The sequence below is a fragment of the Rhea americana genome, unplaced genomic scaffold (genome assembly GCF_003343005.1).
Source record: "Rhea americana isolate MKP2758 unplaced genomic scaffold, rheAme1 scaffold_158, whole genome shotgun sequence".
Lineage (NCBI taxonomy): Eukaryota > Metazoa > Chordata > Aves > Rheiformes > Rheidae > Rhea > Rhea americana.
In genome coordinates this window covers 1,852,739-1,875,400 of record NW_028185683.1, presented here as the reverse complement: position 1 = coordinate 1,875,400, position 22,662 = coordinate 1,852,739, and the positions used below count along the sequence as shown (strand labels likewise).

At 39.5% G+C, this 22,662-nt stretch overlaps 1 protein-coding gene across 1 annotated transcript in view; it reads right to left on the bottom strand.

The window, feature by feature from the left end:
* Nucleotides 1–24: 24 nt before the first annotated feature.
* Nucleotides 25–22,662, bottom strand: part of GRIN3A (glutamate ionotropic receptor NMDA type subunit 3A) — a 77,052-nt gene continuing 54,414 nt past the window's right edge. Inside the window, exons 5-10 of the mRNA XM_085299949.1 lie at nucleotides 21,916–22,061; nucleotides 20,348–20,463; nucleotides 19,172–19,323; nucleotides 6,933–7,097; nucleotides 5,615–5,688; nucleotides 25–666 (exon numbers count right to left, since the gene is read on the bottom strand). Of these exons, the coding sequence (XP_085156075.1) occupies nucleotides 330–666; nucleotides 5,615–5,688; nucleotides 6,933–7,097; nucleotides 19,172–19,323; nucleotides 20,348–20,463; nucleotides 21,916–22,061 (990 nt within the window). The 3' untranslated portion in view covers nucleotides 25–329. The remainder of the gene's footprint in view (nucleotides 667–5,614; nucleotides 5,689–6,932; nucleotides 7,098–19,171; nucleotides 19,324–20,347; nucleotides 20,464–21,915; nucleotides 22,062–22,662) is intronic.

Below are 22,662 nucleotides of genomic sequence, written 5' to 3'. Positions count from 1 at the left end.
TTTTTTTTTTGAAATAATGCACAGAAAGGGCTAAAAAAGTGTGAACTTCACTGTAGTCGCATGTGAAGCAATCAGAAATTCTTGCTGTTCAGATGCTCCTTGTTTTTCTAGTCCTTTGGGAACAGCTGATGTTTGCCAGGAAACTCGTTACAAATGGAGGAGGACTCAGAAGGCTGGCAGTGGCTGTGGCTGCTGCAATTCTACTCTCATGAAGAGCATACTGCCTGCTTTATTTTCATGCCTCTTTCTGGCATTACAAAATTGTGTTACAAATTTTACAGAGGAGGAGGAGAAAGGAAGAAAAGGGGAAAGGGCTGAAGTATGCTGGCCTAGGGCTCTGCAGTCCTGTTTGTCCTCTGATACTCTTCCAGCTCTGTTTTCCTGTCTATGGCAAGTTGCAGCTCCTGCTTGATGATTTGGATCTGCTTCTCCAGTTCTGTAAGCTCTTGGATTACTGAGGTCCTAGCAATATTAAGGGAATCTGCTTTCCCATTGGTTGCTAATGAAGCTGTAGTCTCTCTCCTCACCTGAGGCAGGGGGATGTCTTGGTGCTGTTGGATCGTAACTTCATTTTGTCCTTCATCAGAGCAGATATATTTTTTCCGATGACAGTTCCCTGGATCAGCTATATTCCACACAGCATGCTGGCTATTCCCTATGTGGGACCTGAATAGAGATGAGAGAGTTAAAACAAAATCATAGCCTCCTCTTTTGTTTACGCAGCCCTTCCTGTGAGCCATCCCACTGAAAAATGTGATGCAGCTATTACGAATTATATATAAATACTATTTATTTATCCTTAAGATTATTTTCCTCAGAAGCATAAAGTTAGGAATGTATCACTTTTGTGATAAACCAGCAACAGAGACCGGAACAGAATCATGGAGTTCAAGTTCCTGCAAACTCTATTGCTTAGTGGGTTATAATCCTCTTAAATCCAGCTCAGGGCTCTAAAGCTTTCTGAAAGTTTTCGTAGCTGCAACATCCAAGTTCATTACAGTATCTATTCTTCATGCTTCAATATTCTGTGGTACCTTGGGAATTTGTTCTCAAAGAGGGGGAAGAAGGCTACCTAGAGTTTTTGTGAATGGAGTAAGGTGAAAATGTACCCTTTGCAGTTAATGGAACTACAGGCCAGTCAGTCTCCCCTTGACCCTATCTGAAAGGTGATGGAGCAGCTCATCCTGGATGCCATCTTCAAGCAGGGGAAGGATAGGAAAGAATCAGGAGTTGTCAGCTTGAATTCACAAAGGGAAAATCCTGCTTAACCAATCTGACTGCCTTCTGTGATGGAATGAGTGGCTGGTAGATGAGGGGAGAGCAGTGGATATCATCTCCCATGACTTCAGGAAGGCTTTTGACACCATCTCCCATAACATCCTTGCAAACAAGCTGAGGAAGTAGGGGCTAGATGAGCACACATTGCAGTGGATTGAAAGCTGGCTGAACGGCGGAGCTCAGAGAGTTGTGATGGGTGATGCAAAGTCTAGTTCGAGGCCTGAAGCTAGCACTGTCCTCTTGGGGTCAATACTGAATCCAGTCCAGTTCAGCTTATTCATTGGAATAAGCTCTCCCGGATGAGGAGACAGAGTGCATCCTCAGCAAGCTTGCTGATGCAAAACTGGGAGAAATATCTAATACACCAGAGGGCTGTGCTGCCATTCAGAGGGAACTCAACAGACTGGAGAGATGGGTGGAGAGGAACTTCATGAAGTTCAGTGAAGGCAAGCGCAGGGTCCTGTACATAGGGAGGAGCAACCTCATGCACGAGTTCAGATTGGAGTGGAGCTGCTTGGAAGTAGCTCTGCAGAAAATGTGCTGGGGGTCCTGATGGACCACCACTTGGGTATGGGCCAGCAATGTGCCCCTTTGGCTAAGAAGGCCAACGATATCCTGGGCTGCATGGGGAAGAGTATTGCCAGCAGCCTGAGGGAGGTGATCCTTCCCTCTACTCAGCCCTGCGGAGGTCTTATCTGGAGTATTGTGTCCAGTTCTGGGCTCTCCCATACCAGAGAGACATGGAACTACTGGAGTGAGTCCACTGGAGGGCTACTAAGGTGATTAATGGACTGCAGCATCTCTCTTATGAGGAAAGGCTGAGAGAGCTGGGTCTGTTCAGCTTGGAGAAGAGAAGACTTAGGGAAAACCTTATTATATGTTTAAATAGCTTAAGCGTAAAGAGGATGAGGTGGACCACGCTCTTGTCAGTGGTGCCCAGTGACACGGTAAGAGAGAATGGGCCCAAATGCAAACACAGGAAGTTTTGACTGAACTTGAGGAAAAACATTTTTTTTTTGGCGTGAGGGAAACAGAGCACTGGAACAGGTTGCCCAGAGAGGTTGTGGAGTCTCCTTCTCTAGAGATTTTCAAAACCCATCCGGACACGATCTTGTGCAACATGCACAGGTGACCCTGCCCAAGTAGTATGATTGGATTAGATGATCTCCAGAGGTCCTTTCTAGCCTCAACCCTTCTGTGATTCTGTTATGGCTGTTGAAGCTGCTTGTACTTTGGAGGTAGTGAACTTGATGACAAGATTTATCCAGACCTTGGAATAAAAAGATGTGAGCTTCCTGATAGAACTGAGTTTGGAATTTTCAGTCTGGGAGAGGAATCTTGATATTAGTCCCCATTTGGGAATTATGTTTCAAATTTTTCAGTGTTCTTCTTTGGAAAAGTCTTTCCAAAATATTTTGATTCAAGATTTTTAAAGCATTTCATCACCCCTTTCTTGGAACTTCTCTTTACAGCCCTTTCAAATTAAGGTATTTCCCTGGGCTTCTCATAAGGACCCTTTTCTTTATAGAGAGCACTGTTTGCTCTCTGCTTTTCACCTGGGAGGTAAGAAGCATTGAGTTTGCCCACATTGGAGAGAAGCTTGGCTTTCCTATCTGTTTTATCTTTTCTGAGTAATCATTTTATAAATTCAGTTTGAAACTCTGAAGTACTTGTTATGAAAACTGCTGCATCATTTAAGTCTTACCTGGGTAACCTTCCTGGACAAAATGCCCATTAACATGAACCTACTGATCTGTAGGTAATAAAAATGGTTAAAATTTAAACATTGAGCCTACTGAAAACAACTGCTTTAAGGAAGAGTCTGGAGCTGGGAGTAGATACTTTCCTAACTTTACTTTAGAGAATGGAGTTGGAAAGTAGAAATTCATTTAAAGAAAGAGGTGACCAGCTGTGATGCCTCTTTGTGAGTAGAGTGGCAGGATAGCACAGGAAGGCCCTGAGGGCCATAGTGCCCAACGCTATGTCCTTGCTATGTGGTGTAGAGGCTCTACAGAGCCCATGGAACCCCAGGTTTTGGGCAGTCTTGTGCAAGAGTCTTACTTTGAAGCAGAAATATGAGCAGTCCCAGAGACACTGCAACTCTCTAGTCTTGTAGATATTTATCGGTGTTAAACCGCTAATTCATAACTTCAATTCTCCCCAAACCAAAAGTCAGCTTTCTGATAAAGTTTTAGAAACTGACATAGTTTCTACTGCTTGTAGTGTTGGCTGTTCTGTCTGGGGCTATGGGCAGGTGATTTTAACAAAGGCCAGAATCTACTTCTGAACACAGTCAAGTAGACGAAACCCCTTACAGCTTGGCCACTGGTGTTCTGCAGTCTTCTAGTAAAGAGTTTAAAGAGCTTTTTATAAAGCTGTGACCTAAAGAAAACAGGGCGCTGAGAGAAATAGCAGTAATATAATACAAAATCTTTCCACCTCTTTTCTGCTTTGCAGTGCTTTTAATAATTCCACTGCTTCCAGGAGGAATAAAAGAAAGTGTTACAAAATAATTGTTTGGAGAGCTCTGGGCTGTACCTTGCCATATTAGTATTCGTTATAGTTAGGTCCCATGTTACCAGCTGTCTTGAGTAAAATTCACTGCATTCCAGTTCAGATGGCAGCTCAAACCAGGAAGAGCAGAGAATAAGTGGTTGTATGCACATGTACTCATGCTGACTGCTGGTTGCTGTGGAGGCAGTGATATTTTAAAAGCAGCAGCACTTCTTCACTCTTAATAATCAAATAATATTTTTGTGGTTCTTTAGTGTGGGCTTTATGGCCATCTCCTTGTGTTAGGGAATTTCTACACCACTCATTTTCTAGCAAATAATTTAGCTGGTGCTTTTTGTACTATCAGAGATACAAACAGATACAAAAAGATGATGAGAGGGCTGGAGCACCTGCCCTATGAGGAACGGCTGCGAGAGCTGGGCCTGTTTTGGCTGGGGAAGAGAAGACTGAGGGGGGATCTGATCAATGTGTATAAGTATCTGAACGGAGGGTGTCAGGGGGACAGGGACAAACTMTTTTCAGTTGTCCCATGTGACAGGACAAGAGGCAATGGGCAGAAGTTGAAGCACAGGCAGTTCCGCCTGAACGTGAGGGGGAATTTCTTCCCTGTGAGAGTGACGGAGCACTGGAGCAGGTTGCCCAGGGAGGTTTTGGAGTCTCYTTCTCTGGAGATGTTCAAGGCCCRCCTGGATGCAACCCTGTCTAACATGCTCTAGGGGACCCTGCTGAGTGGGGAGGCTGGACTAGATGATCTCTGGAGGTCCCTTCCAACCTTACTGATTCTGTGATTCTGTGATTCTGTGAAACAGAGCTGGGGGTGTGTGACTGTGAATGCTGCTGCTCTGTGAGCACCAGTATGGGGAAGAAATGTCGTGCACCAATCAGCTCCTGTTACTGCTGCTCAAGTGCTGCACTGGGATTTTTGTAGGGTGATAAAATGAAGGAAAAAACTGAGGAAATTAATTGCATATGTCTTTATATATTTGTTTCATACAGGCTGTCTAGAAGCTTGCTGTTTATTTCTTAGATTTCCTGCCATTGATGCAGGAATAACAAATGAAACAAAATACGTGTGTGTGTGTGTGTGTGTTTTGGCAAGATTGAAATTTTGGGGAAATTCAGTCATGTAAAACACGTAGCAACAGCCTGGAAGAAGTTGCTTTTCTATTGTCTGTGCATCCTCTGTTGGAAAGCAATATTGTTACCTACACCTTTAAAAGCGCCCTAATAGTTTTCAGTGAGTTAGCAAGTGGTTAGTTTTAGGGAAAAGTGTTGTATATTGGTAGCTATAGAGAAGTAAAATTATCTCTGCTTATGAAGACATGGACTATGACCTATTCTTTTCTCCAAGAGTTATTTGAGACAGAGATTTTTGAGGGACTTCACATTCTTTTTTTCAGTCTTTTAATTTCAGAGCTGCTGTTTGTGTGAAAAATTTTCTAACATTCATATCACCCAAGCTCTCCTCCACTATGAAGCTATTTCACAGGACCTCTGGTTATCTGCCTGTAATTTAGTATATGAACAATAATTCTCTAGAATCAAGGACAGCAGATTTAAAAACTTCAAAGCTTATGCTTAGCTTGGTCTTGCTTTATTAACCATATGGGAAATCATAAAAGAACAAAATTTCTGAAGTTAATACTTGGTATTGGAAACAATTTGTTTCTACCTCACCCCAGTGTCATTTCTATCTTGTTTCCTTTTTTTGGTCTATTATATTTCAGGTATGTTAGACTCATAAATAGCTATCCAGATACAATGTGTTTCATTTCAAAGTAAATTTTGTAGTTTGTTTTTTAAGGCATGTCGAACTTCCTACCTTTTTTCTACTCGTTTTTTTTTAGGTTGGCGTTTGTCCTCAATAAATGAACTATTCAGGGCACGATGTAATCTCTTCAGGGAAAAGAAGAAAATGAATTAGTAAACCCAAAATTAAAAATAGCTCCATAAATAAGTAAACAATTTTGGCTTTGTGTGATCTACTTCAGCATAAATTATTTTGCATGTTCAAGGATACAAACAATGCCTGTGCTTTGTTATTACAAGTTCATTTCCCCACAGTTGCTGAGGAAGGGCAATTTGAAGGGTGAGGTAGTTTGCAAACACCCCTTGGTATTAGAATTTCTTAAGGAAAAAAGATGGATCTTAGCAAACTATTATGTTCTAAAAGGTCTCTATCACTGTATTATTTGAAAGCTCTTGTGCCTTTTGCTGCAAAGTAAATTCTTCCTCTAGATGCAAACATCTACAGCAATTCTTCTTATTATTTTCCTTAGAATAATGAAGGAAGTTACTCAGTAGTTGGGTGTCCAGTAAGAGGCTAGTGAGCCAGCCAGCAAATGTTGTTGTTTCTGGTATCTAAAAGGGGTTGTAAGGTTAATAGTACAAACAGAAAGATCCACAAAGGCTTTGCAGTTGTGCATATTTGAACTATTTCCTTTGTACTTCACATTTTATCATTAAGTAATTCACTTCAGGTTGCAACAGCTGCTTTCACACTTCAAATGCCAATCATCAGTGCGCTTCTTACAGCTCCTAAAGTACCGTTACTGCATGGCATAATCTAGCACAGCTTCAGAGGCACTGTACTGTTAAGCAATATATTAGAAGAAATGTGTAATATTTTGCATGTTCCATAAATGCCTTAGCATTCTGACAGTGACCTGTTTGTGGTTTCTTATGTTACTGATACCATGAAAAAATGAAAACAAAATAAACCCAGATTCTGGTGACTGCAAAAAGAGTCTGACTTGTGTGGCCTACTAGGATCCTCAGATTCTCTTCTTAAAGGATCCTGCAAGCTCAGATGCCATCACTATATATAGAAATGGAGACTACACTTGAATAGGTGATACTTTTAGACAAATATTGGAGGATGACTCATTTGCAAGATAGCAGGTTTTCAGGAAGAAGTCTGGATCTCAGTAAGGACAAAAGTCAACAATACTGTTCAGCTAAAATAACAGTCATTTCACTGGCATGGAAGAGTAAAGCCTATGAGATATGAAAGATAGTAAAAGATAGCACTTCTGCACCAATCTGTTTTGGCTGGTGAGACCTTATCTTAGCACTGGGCCATAAATCAGGCCTTCTTGAACAGCCAAATGACTTTGATGGAGTTACAATTAAATACATACCTGGCTTGTATGGAGCCAGTACTTCATCTTGGATTTCTTCTTGATTCGTGGTAGGAGCAGTCTGTACACTACGTGTTCCCCAATGGTAGTGAGAATGGATAAACCAAATCCAATGCACAACATCACAAAGAGCCCAGAAAAATGCTTAATGCCCATTTGCAGTGTCTGTGGAGGGAAGGGAAAAAAAAAGTGAAGTAGGCTGTGTATTTTAACAGAGCTCCTGTTTTATCATTTGGAAATGTGATCTGATTGAATACAAAGAGGTGATGTATTGCAGAATAGTCTGGATTTTATTCATAGTAAAGAATTTCTGTCCTGCATGGTCATTTGAAAGCTTGGTGTCCGGTCAGAGCAAGGGATCTGTAATGGGAATGAAAATCAGGGAAAGACCAGAAAATATTTTCCTTGTACTTTTTCCCTAATGAAACTAAGTGCTGAACACATGAGAATCCAGTACTTGTGATGTCTTTCCATTTGAATTTAGAGGAGCTTGTCAGAACACAGTTAATGAATTGTGAAGCAAATCTTCAGTCAGCAGTGAGCTAAGACTGACTGTTTCTATTTTCTGGAAACTGATCATTAACTGCCCTTTTCATGTTTTGCCCTTGGCAGAAGGTCATGGAAAAAATATTTCCAAGTAGTAGCACAAATGTGACATCTCTCAATTCCCTGAATTAACAAGCCTAAATTTGTATTAGCTGGGAAACCTGACTGCAATTGTGAAAAACAGGAACATTCTCATTTGGTTCTTCCCTCTTTCCCTCCTTCCCATTTTTCACGTARAGAAAGAAGCCTTTAGTCTCTTCTTTGAAACTCTTACTGAGTCTCAAATTTCAGTCTTATTGGCATTAATCATGTTTGAAAGCTTAGCAACTACATATTGTGGCAATCTGTGCCATACATACCTGCACTCCAATGCATGGGTGGGGTTTGTATGCTATGTATAGTAATATACCAATAGTATCATTATTTGCATACCGTGTGCCTTTATGGTTATGAACTTATCAAGAACTAAAAATACTTCCTAATAATTACTGCTTATGGAATACTTGAAGAATATTTAAAAGAATTCCAATTCTATCTGTGTGTATTTGTTAAATAATGTGAGTCAGTAACAGCCAAGCAGAAAAGTTAGTTCAGCAGCACTGACAGATGCTGTTTGGGCAGGATAGTGTGTCAGTGGATGACATCTGAGATATTATCTCACTGAATAATTGACCCAGCTGTGCCTTGTTATTAATTTGTGTGTATGTGCATGTGAGGAAACTAATTTAAAATTAGATACATAACAATGTTTGCTAAATCCCATTATGAGGGCATCTCTATGTCAAAGACTTGATAAGTGATGAATACACTGAAGTTGAAGGCTTGAAAGTCTCTTTATGTATTTCTGCTGGATTTTTTTTTTTTTTTTTTTTAACAAGACAGAGCTTCAGCAATCTAGGAGTGTGTGTGTGTATCTAGCACTGGCATTGAGCTATCTTTTCAGGGATTCTCTGGCAAAAGTAACCTGTTTGTCCAGAAGTACTGAACTGTGTTGCTGTACCAGGGAACAAACATTTGAAAGGCTATTATGGGAATTTAAAAGCATTTTCTAAAGAAATCTGCTGCAGTATGGAAAGTAGAAAAACACTAGAGAGTGATTCTGGGGGAGAACGGTATCAGAGTCTCAAAGTAAGGATTTTGTGATATTAACAAATTCAGCCTAAAAGTTCCCTCTCAGAACTGTAATTTTCTCTTAGTAGGAACTTGTTATCCCATATTTTGTTTTCTCCAGTTAGTGGAACATGAGGAGAGAAAAAAAATGCTGAGATAATAATGCTTTATTACTCCAGGTGTTTTGAGTACTAGCAGTATGTAAATAGAAGCCTGGAAAGTCAGTAATGACTTAATGGAGGGCTCCTCTAGTCAGTTCAATAATCTAATTTCCATGATGTTAGAAGGACCATAGTTAAAAAAGAGGGGGACAAGACTTTTCCAGGAACAGTGAGGACAGCAGTAGGATTGCTAGAGCCCCGCAACAGTGCAAGTGAAGTATGATGCAGAATTGTTCTGGGAATTCCCACTCAAAGACTGGAGTCCTGTGCTGGTTTGTGAGCCAGAATATCACTGTGGATACTTGAAATCTAAAATATTTAATTGGATGAAGTGTTAGCTGGCTTGTTTCTTTTTTGACAGTAGACCACAAGCTGAGACTCATCCATGTCCCTAATAAACTTACAATATTTGGCAAAATGTATTAATTGCTGTTTTCTTGATTTTTTTTTTTTTTTTTTTTTTTTTTTTTTTTTTTGAATCACTTTGCTGTAATGACTACTGGACAGTTACATTCTTAGGTGTTGTTATGGCCAGTGAAAGCACATACAACTCTATGAAATTTTATGAGGAAGAGGGGAAAGAAATTCCTTAAGGTAGGTGTCAGTCATGAGTATGCTAGGGTCAATAAGATGCTTTTCATCCAATTGCATGATTCTTGTCCCTTTTCTCTAAATTGCTCTTAGTGTCAGGTTAAACAATGTTCAGTGTTGATGTGATACAAAGATTCCCATATTCTTACAATTAATGGAAAGATAGAGATATGGGTGTAGACTGGCCCATTAATTTAAGCACTCCAGTGAATATGCTGCTTGCTGCTAAGTGTCTGCTCATCTTCAAATTTAATGAGATTGGGGAGGTTTTCTAAGGTTTTGATACTGCTATTACATATGCATTGTTGCTTTTCCAGCATTTTAATATTGGAAGCACAAGTTTTTCTCTAGGTCATGTGAAAGCATAATCAGAGCCCTGGACTGATCTTTCTTTTCACAGGTCTTTAGAGCCAAGATCTTAGTATAGCACACTTCTAATTTCAGCATATGTAAGTATCTGTAATGACTGAGGAGCAAAAAGGCTGCTATCTATACTATCTGTACATACAGGCTAAATGTTCTCTTGTAAATTCTCCAAGAAGTGCCACTGCAAATCACTTCTCTGAAAAGGATGACTATAATTGCTCAGAGGCAAGTATGAATCAACTTCCTTAGAGGTAGAGTTAACAGGAAATGGAAGAAGAAATTGAACAAGAAATAGAATGAGAAATAAAAGGACTAGATTCACTTGGCCATCTGAAGAACACACCTGTGTATATTCTCTGGGGCTCCTTAGGTATCGGAAAGCATACAGAAGAGTAGTCTAGGGGCTGGCACAGTTTTCTAGGCTGAGCTCACTATAAACACTCATGTTGACAAGAACCTGTAAATCTGTTGGGTAAAGCTGCTTTTCCTCAGCCACGTGAGATGTAAGAGAGAGGCAAAGGCAGGAAAGATCAGTAAGGAGGCCTGATCCACCAGTGCTGGGTTGCTGTATCCCAGCAGAGAGATGGGAGTGTTTAGGCTGGAGAAGAGAAAGCTCTAGTGGCATCTTATCAATGTGTGTAAATACCTGAATGGAAGGTGTAAAGAAGACAGATCTAGACTCTTTGCAGTGGTGCCCAGTGACAGAACAAGAGGCAGCGGGCACAAACAGAAATACAGGAACCTCTGTCTGAATGTATGGGAAAACTTCTTTACTCTGAGGGTGAATGACCACTGGAATGGGTTGCCCAGAGAGACTGTGCAGTCTCCATCCTTGGAGATACTCAAAAAACATCTGGATACAGTCCTGGAAAATGTGCTCATCATGACCCTGCTTTCTGTAGTGGAATTGGACACGGTGGTCTCCAGAGGTCCCTGCTAACCTCAGCAGTTCTGTGATTCATATGCTAGGGGGCATTTATATTGAACTGAGGAGTCAAGTTCAATAGAATATGATAAAATTATTGCAATTGCAAAAAATAATAAAGGAGACACAGTGACAATGCAATGGGGACTCTTGCATCCCTGAGATGTCTCCTGTGACCTGAAGTTGGTGGCTGTTGCCAGTATGCTCAGTCCTGGCTGCAGAAGAAAGGCCTGAGTAGCTCTTCACATGGGAAAATAACTCCCTTGTCTTCAGTAAAGTTATACTGATTTATGCTGACGAGGGTCTCTCTGGAAACAGGTGAAAGAAATTCCAGCACTGGTGTTCTAGCTGTGTTTTTCCCTTTTAATAGATAGCTTTTTAAATTGCCCCAAACAAGACATCTTTCCCTAGGAAAGGAAATGACAAAGAAAAACATCAATAATATTTTATCTAGCAATAAATAAGATAAATGCAACTACCTGAAACAGCTACCTGATAAAGGCCACATATTAGTGGGAAACTTTTGAGAATAAATGAGGCAAGGAGGTGGAGGGGAAATAATTAGCACAGTGTATCTTAAGAGTGTGTGTAGTAATAATCTGTAGTGATATTGGCAGATTTATGTACTACTGTAAATAGGTAATTTCTCATCTGTTGATAATACTCCTGTCACACACATCTGTCAAAAAATAAAAGAAACCATCTGATACCTCTAATTTTTATACCTTCATGCTGATCAACATCAGAACAGAAAGCTCCAGCAGTTATTCCATAGTTTGTATATGTGTTTGTAGGTGTATAGATATGCTATATTTTGAAAAAGCTGCAATAAACTAGCTACTCTATATCAATACTTTTCTCTCTGCTAAAGTGGGGTCAACTCTGTATGCTAGCTCTTTGCTTATAGTAGAAAACCAATAGATGACTACTGCAGTATCTTTTTGGAGCAACTTCAAGGAATAACTGTTCTAATATGCTTTATTCTCTCCTAACCCAGAACAAAAATACAGTCCTTGCTCCAACTTTGTAAGCATCAGTTCAAGAGGTAGCACCTTGCAATTTTGGAGAAGGGGCTCAGTTATACCCATGTGACAGTTCTGAAGTTCCAAGCAACTGTAGTAAATCCTGTTGCAGTTATAACTAATGGGTGGTAGCACTAGTGGCAATAACCTCTAAGCAATTTGCTATCTTGATTTGATTGGGAATGAGCATAGTAGTAGTTTCTGAAAACCAACACATACAAGAACAGAAGTAGTGGCTTCTTTATATATTCTTGGAGAGACATTTATGATCTAACCCACAACTGCAATTGCCTTCCTGCTGCCTCCTCTGCAGTTATATGTTTTTCCTTTGAGGCCTGGGGAGAAGGAAGGGGGTGCAGAGCAGAGATTTTGATGTCTATATTCAACGGTGTGCTGTCTGAAGGGGGAGTGGAGACAAAAAAACAGCACTCAGAGGTTTCCTTGTTAGATTTCATAGGCAAAACTCCTGATTTACTTCTTTCTACAAGAAACTGTAAATGCTTAAGTCTCCCTGGTGGTAGTGAAGGCAGTGAACAAGCCATAACATACTTCCGTTGTCCAGCTTTAACGAATAAAGATTTTTGTTTCTTGTGGGTTTTCAACACACCACAGCTATTGATGCCATATGCTGCTGAATTCAAGCACTAAATAGTAGTGGTACAGATGCATTAGCTATAGCAATATAATAAGCTAACCCTTTTGACAGAATTACCCTGGCAAGGATTTTACAAAGCTTTACTGAGATCAGGAAGTTAAGACTGTACGGCACCTTTGTGCTTTCCAGCTTTACTGGGGATAAATGGATATGAAGCACAAATTTTTAAGGCCATTTGGGCATCTCCATAGGTTTTCAAAATTGAACCGATGCTGTTGCATGTGTTTAGGTAACTAAACAGTACTAAAGCYTATCTTTGTCTCTGGATTGTGGTATTTCTTGTAACTGTAGTAACCCTCCTCCCCAGACAGCACACGTGCAGATTGACAGAATAAATTGTATTGGAAGCACAAATTTTGTTTCCATTATTTGTGCTTGTTTTTCACACACAGATAACAAATTACCCTGAAAGGTGACTGACAAAAGTCTTTTATTTATGAGCCAAGCAAGTGCAGAACAGTGTCTTCTCACCCTGTAGGCATCTGTGTTTTTCCCTTGACATCTGCAGTGTGCCAGAGACACATACAAACCCTCGCATCAAGATGACAGGTAGAAAACTAATTATTGAGTTGTAAGGTGATTAATACAACAAAGAAGGAAAACTAACCATTGACCTTTAAGGAGACTAGTCCAAATCAACAGCAGAAAGGCATGGTTTGCCAGATACTGATGGCAATTGCATAAAATCATGCCAGAAGAAGGAGGTATAGTGTGATCATGTGTCCCATGTGGCGCAAGACCAAAGATCACTAACAGAAGTACAAACCATAGCAAGTCAAGTTTGGAGTATTTCCTTCAGAGACCCTAGAAAAGAGACGTTGGTGGATCCCACCACTGGTCACAAGGAAGAGGACACAGAGGATGTAGTCTTTGCTGTGTGTTGGGGGCTGAGAAGCTTCTGTGAGTGGGAACCCAGGTATGGATTGAACAGGAACACCCTGGCTTATGGTAGTTCCCCACTGTCAGCTGCAATAGATGCCAGGCACTGGGCAGGTGGTGCACTGGAGCACAGCATCCCGTGTTGCCACGCTGAGTCTGTGGTGTACAGAAAGGCAGTGGTTCTGCTGTGATAGCTCACTTAGTGCTGATGTTGTATGTACGCGCATGATAGCTGCTGTAAGTGTCAGGCAAGATGCTGGCTGCTGTGAAACATCAGCATGTAAACTGTTTGATATTAGTAGTTGGAATATTGTTTTATGTAACAAAGAAAGTATAATTTTATATCCCCTACGTCAGCTATCATCTGATTCAATGTTCAATCTTTGTGCAAATCAGTCTTTAAGTTCCAGAGCTCCAGCTGCCCTGTGACATTTAAAAATGAAGAACAAACAGCTTTGGAAGTGAAACAGAAAATACAATTTCAAGGGTAACATTTTTGTAAATGTACCTTAAAAGCTATAAAACAGTCTATTAGCTTTCTCCAAAGGTTGGCTAACCCCCAGCTTGTCTCCTAAACACTTTGCTCTGCCTGGTCCTGACCTTAAAGACCATGGCTAATTGATAGGCAACATGGCTGTTCAGTTTCTCCCCCGATAGCTATCGGAGTGACTAAGTGCCAAAGCTATTTTGCTACCACAAGCAGGAAGTTGCAAATTTAACAGTTCAGTGCATTTTCTTTCCCAAACATGCCACAGAAAGAAAGAATTTTCAGTCTTTCCTGAGGCTTGGGTGGAACTAATGGGCTGGATGRGAAAAGTCTTAAATGTCTAATTCCTGCTGACATGGCAGTTATTCATCAGCAAGAGTAACCCTGGGGCAGAAGAAAGGATAAGTGTATTGTATGCAAATCGAAAGTCTAGGAGCACACTGATTAGGTCCAAATGTAATATGTGCAACTATAACTTTACTTAAACCACCTCCCTCCTGCTCTATGCTCTGCTCTAAATAGAAGCACAGCAAATTTGCAACAAAGAAATTCCACTGAAACTAGAATATGACAAATTTAAATCAAGATTACTTAAGTGATAATTGCTACTGAATAGCAGTCAGCAAGAATAACCATCCCTATCAACAACTACTTGTAGTGGAGAGTGTGATTCAGTRTAGCAATTCATCCAAGTTCATGTTAGCTTAATCCCCTATGAATGACTCAATGGGTTGTGGTCAGAATAAAGCGCCTTGGGCAAGTGCCTTTTCTGCAGACATTCACATAAAACAGTGGGGTCAAGCCCTACTGATCTCTGCACCTTCAAACTCCATTTGCTAATTTGGTTTCTCAGCTTGAGGRGGTACCAAAAATTTTCCAGCCCCAGTCTGACTCTTGCCTTTCCAAGATAATTCTGTTTTCAAATGCAATTTAGAATAAGCAAAGTGTTGCCAGATAGAGAGAAAGATGGAATGAGCCAGTCATGAGGTCTGCCATAAGAAATACCACTTCYCTCTGTAAGATTTGAAAAAGTGATGAGTAGGAAGAAGAATCTCAAAATAAATCTAAAGAGAAATTAATCTCAAAGGGAAGGAGTGGCAGACATATGAGAATCAAGTATAGCCTAAAAAAGAAATGACTGAACAGGAAGATGGATACTTCATGCATTTAAAGGCTATACTAGTCAATACTTCACCTATGTGTATTCCCATTCTTAGGTCATTAGTCTTGGTTGACAGGTGCGATGTGTCACAAGCCTAATTTATCAAAAAGAAGTAGAATAATACAAAGCCATACTCCAGTTATCTTAAGGCAATTGTTGGGTCTTAGTTTGGTATATAATCAGCCTGAATAACCTCCCATTTAGAACCTGGGACTTTTTTGAAAATGAGAGGATTGTCTGCTAGTGTCGATCATTGTCCATACCTCAGAGATTCTGTTCAGTATTTCCATGACTTACTGCAGGGAGATAAGGAAAGATTTCTAGACTGTAAAGGAGCAGAGGACACAGATACATCACAAAGATAACATTAAGAATAATTCCATTCAGTTCTTGAAGAAATGTTGGGGAAGCTATGCTTTATAGAATATCCCATCCTGGSCCACATTTAGAGTAGCAGATCTGTCCCATCTGTGAAGCTGCAAACTCTAAAATTGGCAAGTTCTTGGCCTCAAGAAGTAGGTGGAGATGGGGGATGCTCAGGGGGAATGCAGCAGGGGTAGGAAATTCAGGAAACGGGAAGTCTGAACTTAGTAGAGCTTATCTCTATCAGGGAAAGAACAAAGAGTGAGGCTATTAAGTGTTTTTTGGTTTCTACTCTTTCTTTCTGATTTCTTAATGCCTTTGAATAAGTGGTTTGTTTCAAAGGCTCTGTTTGTAGTCACCTTATCTCCTTGTTGAACAGTGGCCTCTGGAGGAAAACTCAACTCCGCATGTTGGGTTAGCGTAACTGAAGATGAAGTAAGGACTATAGTCAGACAACCAGACCYAAAACATCTAGACCTAGCCTCCTTTTTGACCATCACATTGAGGTTTCACKCAAAAGACTGAGTTCCTTTAAAGCACAGCTTCCAGCTGTGACTGCATGCTAAAAACCTCATGTCATTGAACAGTCAGAAAAATAGAATGCCCCACCATGTGAAAAACACTTTTTTTAGACTAGAGAATTTCTTTCCCCCACATTTTCTCCCTTTTTTGGCAGACCTTGAGGAGTCTTCTAATCCTTCAACAATGTCATTGTTTTTTCATACCTTGAACACAGTAAGGGAAGTACAAGGTTCATCTGTGAAACAATGTCTCTCAGTATTGCATCACTGAGCCCAGAGAAGCTAATGAAAATTTAGAAAAATGAAAGAATTAGTTTTGCATCAGATATAAAGTATTAGCAATGGCTGTGCAGGAAAAATTATATAGTCTTTTCTTGCAATTTTAAATTGCAGGGGCTTTCAGAAGAGTTACTGTGAAAATGACATGCTGCCTACCATATTATTATTTTATCTGACTGGAATGCAAGGTTTGTTATATCATTACTCATATTTGACTTTCTTCACAAAAAGACTGGTTTTATAATACACCTTCTACAGTTTGTCCAGACAAGGCTTACTTTCTCTGTCACTGTATTTTCTATTTTAGAAATGTTCCAAGATTCTCAAGGAACTTTTGAGAGCGTAGGTCAGAGAGGATCAGATATATTTTTCGGAGAAATAAAGTACTAAATAAAACCATAATTTTTAATTGGAAGATGTTTAAAATTGATTCCACGGTTAGACATTTCTCTAGCTATACTGGGACAGTCATGGAATAGAGCTACTGGAGTTAAGATACTGATGATCAGAGGAAGCTCCTTGTGTCTCACCTGCCTCGCACCTCCTTATCCACACATGATGATGCAGGTAAAGACATTGCAGATCTCATGGCCTTAGCTCTCAGGTCTGTATATATCTAAGCTATCTGTCTTCTTGTTGTCCATATCACTGTAACTTTTGTAAGTTTTCCCTATATGGAAGAATGTCTTTTTTTTTTTTTTTGTTTGGTTGTTTTCTCCTCATTGTATATCTGTTTTCAGAGTCAAAGGTTGCATAGTGCTGGACTAGATCATCTGCTCCAGAGATACCTAAGGTCCTTCGGGATCACAGGTATCTCTGTTGTATTCCACAATAAAAAGGTGTTTTATGGTTGTGGCTTTCTGAGCAATAGGACACTTTGCCCTTAYGAAGATATCACCAGACTCTGATTTAATTCTAGTATCTGTCATCAAGGGAGTTGGGTAGCATCAGCATTTCCTAGTATAACCTTTTGCTTGAATCTATGTTATATAACTATAAGCATGGTAAGAAGGGGAGAAGTAGGGAAAAGAGGTAACAGGATTTGGTGGTAACAATATATTTGCAGTGGAGGGGGTCTGAGTCTGTATCAGAATGGGAGATTATGTAGGCATTTAAGAGGAAAGAAGCAAGGAAAAGCCAAAAGCTTTGACTTGGAGTGTTCTCTGACACTGAGTTTGTTTAGATATTACTAATGTGATCATAAGCATTTATGCCCCAGACACATTTAATTGAAACATCAGACATCTTTTGGGGGGGATAACATGGACAGGCTTTTGGATATGGGTATCACATATAAATACAAGTGACAGAAACAATGGTAAAGCTACACTTCTGTGTGACTAAAGCCTGTAAACTGTAGAGGAAAGTAATTTTCAGACTTCTTGTTACAGCTTCACAGTTAAGGCAAGTTCACATTTAGATTCAAAACAAATTGCATCCTGCCTTGCCATGACTGAGATTATTTCAAAAGATCCTTGTTAGGCACCTTTCTGACCTGTTTGCCCTATTTAAAATGCACAAACTTACTAATCCATTTAAATATTTCACTAGGGAATCACTAACAAGGTAAGCTTGTCTCTGCTGTAAGAGAGTTTTTAGTTTTAAGACAATTGTGGTAATTAATTTCCATTACCATTCAAAAGAATGTGTTAATGCCAAGTAAGAGGTCATCAAATGCAGTTGTTGTCAGGAACAGATATGTAAGCTACATTAAAAAGAAAATTCCCTGACATTTGTTCTTTTAGATTATAATATAGTCTTCAGATAAGCTGGATCAGAAATGGCCATGGCCATATATATTTTCTTTAACTGGGTTTTCAAATCAAGAATCATTCAATTGATTCAAGAATGATTCAATCATTCAATTGAAAAATTGTAAAATTAAATAAATTAAATTTTGTTCTACAAATGTCTGGTATTAAAATATAATTTCCTTCATATTGAGAGGATGGTAATGAAAAAATTAAAAATTAAAAAATTAATAGGAGATGAAGAAATACTCAAACACTCTATGTACTAAAGCAGCTGAAGTTCTTGCTTGGTTTAGCACCAGAAAGTACTAGTTTTCTAATGATTCAGTCAACAATGTGAGTTTTGCGGAGAAGTGGTTCCGATGACTACTAAGGAATGGGAATAGGACTTCTAGGAAACTGGGCTTCTGTTTTGGGGGAGTATGATTATGCTTCCACTTTCTTTGGGAAAATCAAGAGTTGATCTGATATTTGGCTGAATCTGCTATGAAGAGGAAATACCACACTTCCAAATGCATGTTTTGTGTCAGTGAGAATATGCAACATATCTTTTGGAACAGGTTGCACTAAATAATAAAGTACAACATCATATGTTCTAAACTGCAAACATGCTCAGTCATTTGATTCCTCAATACTTTATCTATTTTTAGCTTCAGAACTTGGGAAAAACTGCTATTCAGTCTTTTTCTTGTAAACAGTGGCCCACATCTTCAGCTGCCRTGAGTTGCAAAACTCCAGTTTAATACTGGTACCAGGATCCACAAAGAATTATTTTCATTTCCTGTAGTTTTACTAAGATGTGAGAATTGCTTCTTATCTCTTYTTAGAATGATATATTCTAAGACACATCCAGAAGATAGTGGATATTTTTTAGGCTGAGATCCTATATTTTGGACAACTAGCTGCTACCCACGTAAGGAAATGGTCACAATGACTGGTAACAATTTGAGATGTGCTTACTTCCCATTATCTCTGCTTCTCTTCTGTCATTCTTTGTGTTAGCTATTTTAGACACAGATCCAGTCTGAGACAGTACAGGATCATTGACAGACTCTGTCGATGGTGATATAACTAAGTGGAATCAGTTAGACTTGCTGTGCAGTGTAAGAGATCACTTACAAAAGGAGTAATCCTTATTTTTTTCTTCTTTTTCCTTTTTTTTTCATGCACCATTGCACACTATTTTTTTCCCAGAAGTGCTCCACTGCATGCACAGCCAGCCTAACCTAGCAACGCAATCTTGTCACTGTTATTCCAGCGCTCTGATCTGAATGCTGCTGGGCTTAACGACCACTGCTCCTGAAGTTTAGTGCTTCCCCTCGCTCAAGTGCAGCCCTGTCAGGCTTTTAGGTCTGTTGCACACTGTGAGTATTTTGTGAGAGAAGAGTGAATATCTTGAGCAAACCCTCAGCATCGCTTACCTCAGTGACAACAAAACTTCTTTTCCCACATGGAACGACCTTGTACCACTTGTCGTGCAGAACATCCATGAAACCGTGGGACTTGTACTGGCTGATCAGTTCTGAGATGTTTGAGGTGAGAGGAGAGTTGGGGGGAAGGCCAATGCCATATCCTGGAAGGAAAAACAGTGCAGTCATCTCTCTCATCTTTTATTTGCTGTTTGCTAAAGTATGTTCCTTTCAAGTATCAACTACCCATGCAGCAGGCTGAGTTGGCCTGGCTGGTTGGCTCTGCTTCAGAAAGCCAGTTCAAAGGTGGATGTTTGCTCCACTCACCGTGGAGTGAAAATGTTGAGATGAGTTTTTTTGCTTGGGAAGTATCCTAATACAAACAAAGTATTTAAATTCAAAATGATTAAGGCCACAAGAGTAATATGTTAAAGTAGAGGTTCAGAAACTTAAGGTGGAGGTACCTACCCAAATCTTCTATCTTATATCTAGAAACACAACCTTTTTTATGCCTCTACCATAGCTTCTTTCTTTTTAGATTGTTTTAGCAATGCAGAAGAGYGTCAGTGTCAAGTAAATTTGTGATTCCTTTTTACAGTGTTAGAACAGKTCATATGCCTGTAGTGGCAGAGGTGACATTTTCTTTCCACCATGTACATTTTCTGATGAAAAATGTGCTTGTGTATGTATATGGGAGCTGTCTGTATTGTTATCACACAGCAATTTAAAACCCTGGGACTGTAATTTCTACTGAAGCAATTCAGCAATTCAGTGGCATGGGCCTTCAGACAATAATACATATAGTTTTTAGCCACAATGTGGTATTTTAGCACTTCATGGTGCTAGTAAAGGACTTCATGTAAATAGAAGTAGGTTCAGTAACGATAAAGGCAGTGTATTACATTTGAAAACAGAGGCTGAATTTTGATTCTAGAAAAATTACTATGATTTGCATCTGTAATACATGAAGTTGCAAGCAGCTACTTGCTGTCAGCTACTTGCAGAACTACCTTTCTAGCCCACTCAGCACTGTGGATTTTTSCTTTGCTTTTGGTTCAGAACTCAGAATTTCAATGTCTCCTTCACAAAACAAAGCAAAACAACAAAATCCAAATAGATTGTCAAATGACAATAAAATAAATGTAGCAAATTAGAAATACAGCAGTATCCTACAAAACTGATTATTACCTTCAATGGCGAAGGGTTTTCCCACAGTTAGAAGCTTGCAGTCAGCATCTATTGATACTTCATAATCTAAGAGTGCTTTATCCATGATGAAGGCATCAAGTTTTTCTGGATCATTCCTGTATTCAAGATCAAAGCCAGAAAGAAAATCACTTCACAGGTGAAGACTCTGCTCAGTGACACTTATTGAACATTTATCTGCCTAGTTCTTTAGAAGCTTACTTAATGAAAACAGCAACCAGAGACTGCTATTTTAAATGCAATACTGACTTCTATTTTGAAAAAAGGAATTGTACATGAAGGATATGAACTTTGTGTATCTAAAGCAGAACATCAGGGCTGGGACCTACTTTGCTCCCATTGATATAGAAATGAAAATACCTGTGATCTGGAAGATGGAAAGTACTACAACATGTTAGACTGACTCAACTGAATGGTAGCATAAGGTTTTATTGGAATAAAAGATAAAAAAAATGCTCACAAACTTGTGCTGTTTTGGTTTCTTTGTGCAGTTTACATTAAGATTATTAGAGCAAAAATGCAGCAGGATAACTCACACAAAGACATACCTCCTCCTTTCTCCATAATATATGGTAAATTAATTGCCTTTGGCCAGATCAGCTTGCCTCTATGTTAAGTTTTCATAAATACAGAAGGACTGAAATTTACTAACACAACCATTTGTGGTTAGCACACTTGCATATACTGATTATATGAAAAACACTCGTAGTGCCTTTTCTCTGTTGATGCAGGGACACAACCCCCTTTCTCTTGTCACTTCAAAGGTCCTGGTCCCCTGAAGTAAAGTTACATTACTTCACTGATGTTGAGAAATGATTCTGATTTAAGGGAATAAGGAACTGCCAAGTGCCATGTATCTTAATTTTCATTAGGATGGATCTGGGGAAAATATGTAAACAGGAAACAACTTTTGATTAAAAAATTCTCAGACCATCTGTTACACCGCTATCTGTAAAATGAACGAATTATTACAAGTCTATTAGCAYCTTGCAGAGTGAATCAGCTCTGTAATTCCAGATTGTTAAGACATGAATATCTTTCAACTGCAGTGATATCATGAATCCCTAAAGCAAGAAGATTTAGTGTTTATTACTTTTTACCAGTCTAGTGCTGATTTTATTCATTTTATTAACAAATGCTCTAACGTTTGACTCTTAGAAGCCTTGCCTCCTACGAGCTTGCCAGGTACGCTGAGAATCCTCATACTCAGCTTTTGCCCAGATTATTCYTTTTTTATGAATTTCTTCTGAATTTCACTGCCTAATAAGGCGCTGTCACATACAGAAATATGCCAAAATTTCTACTTCTCCACTGCTTGAGAGCACACTAACAGGTAATGTGAAGCATTGCCTCCCTCAGTAACACTCCAGCCACTACTAAGCTAGTGAGCTCTATGAATATCACTGCATGTGATGATATGCTTTCTTCTCTATCTGCTTTGCTGCTTTTAATGTCTGTTTAATGACACTGGAAGTGGGAAACTCATCATCATCTCWGTGCTGCTGAGCTCTGGCCAAGGGAGTGATCTGCTGCTGCATGCAGAGGCTCACTTTAGGTTTGCTACACCATCCGGGGTTGCTGGGACATTGTACCGCCTCATGTACTCGTGCATCTCTGGGAAGCTTTGCCTCACGTAATCTTCTGCACTGCTTTCTCGCACGGTTCCGAAGCGAAAACCTTGGGATGGGTGGTGGAGCTACGGAGAGGAAAATATAGATTAACAGTCATTTATCTCCTTCACAGTTCAAATCTTGATCTTATGTGTGAAAGATCTGTCAAAAATCGTTAGCATTCATAGACCTGCAGCTAATATTTTCCTGTAGCCAGCTATCTACATCACAAAAAAAGCTTGCAAAGACCTATCAGGTCCTTGCTTAGCTTGTTAGTGTACTCTTTGGATCTTCTTAACAATTGAAAAACATTTCCCTTGAGTCATCTAGAACACCCAGATCTAAGTATTTCATTGTATTATCTCAAAACTAGCCCAAGTGTGAGGAACTGTCATGACAAGTCTAGTTTTTGCTCAGATCTACTTCTTGTGGTCCTGGAAATCCAGTAAAGGACCCAGTGCAGCCTGTGTTTGTTTGAATGAATTGGTTTCATTGACTTTCTGAGGGTGTAATTTGCTCTTCTGCAGAGGGATAACATCACCATTTCATTTACAGAAGCCTAGAAAGCTTGCTATAGACACTGCTGTCTTTGCTGTCATTCTTCACAGAGAAACTAAGGACTGAATTGTTGTGGACAATGAAAAGTTTCCCCGGTAGCAAGAAGGAGGAAGAATACTCCACCTTTAG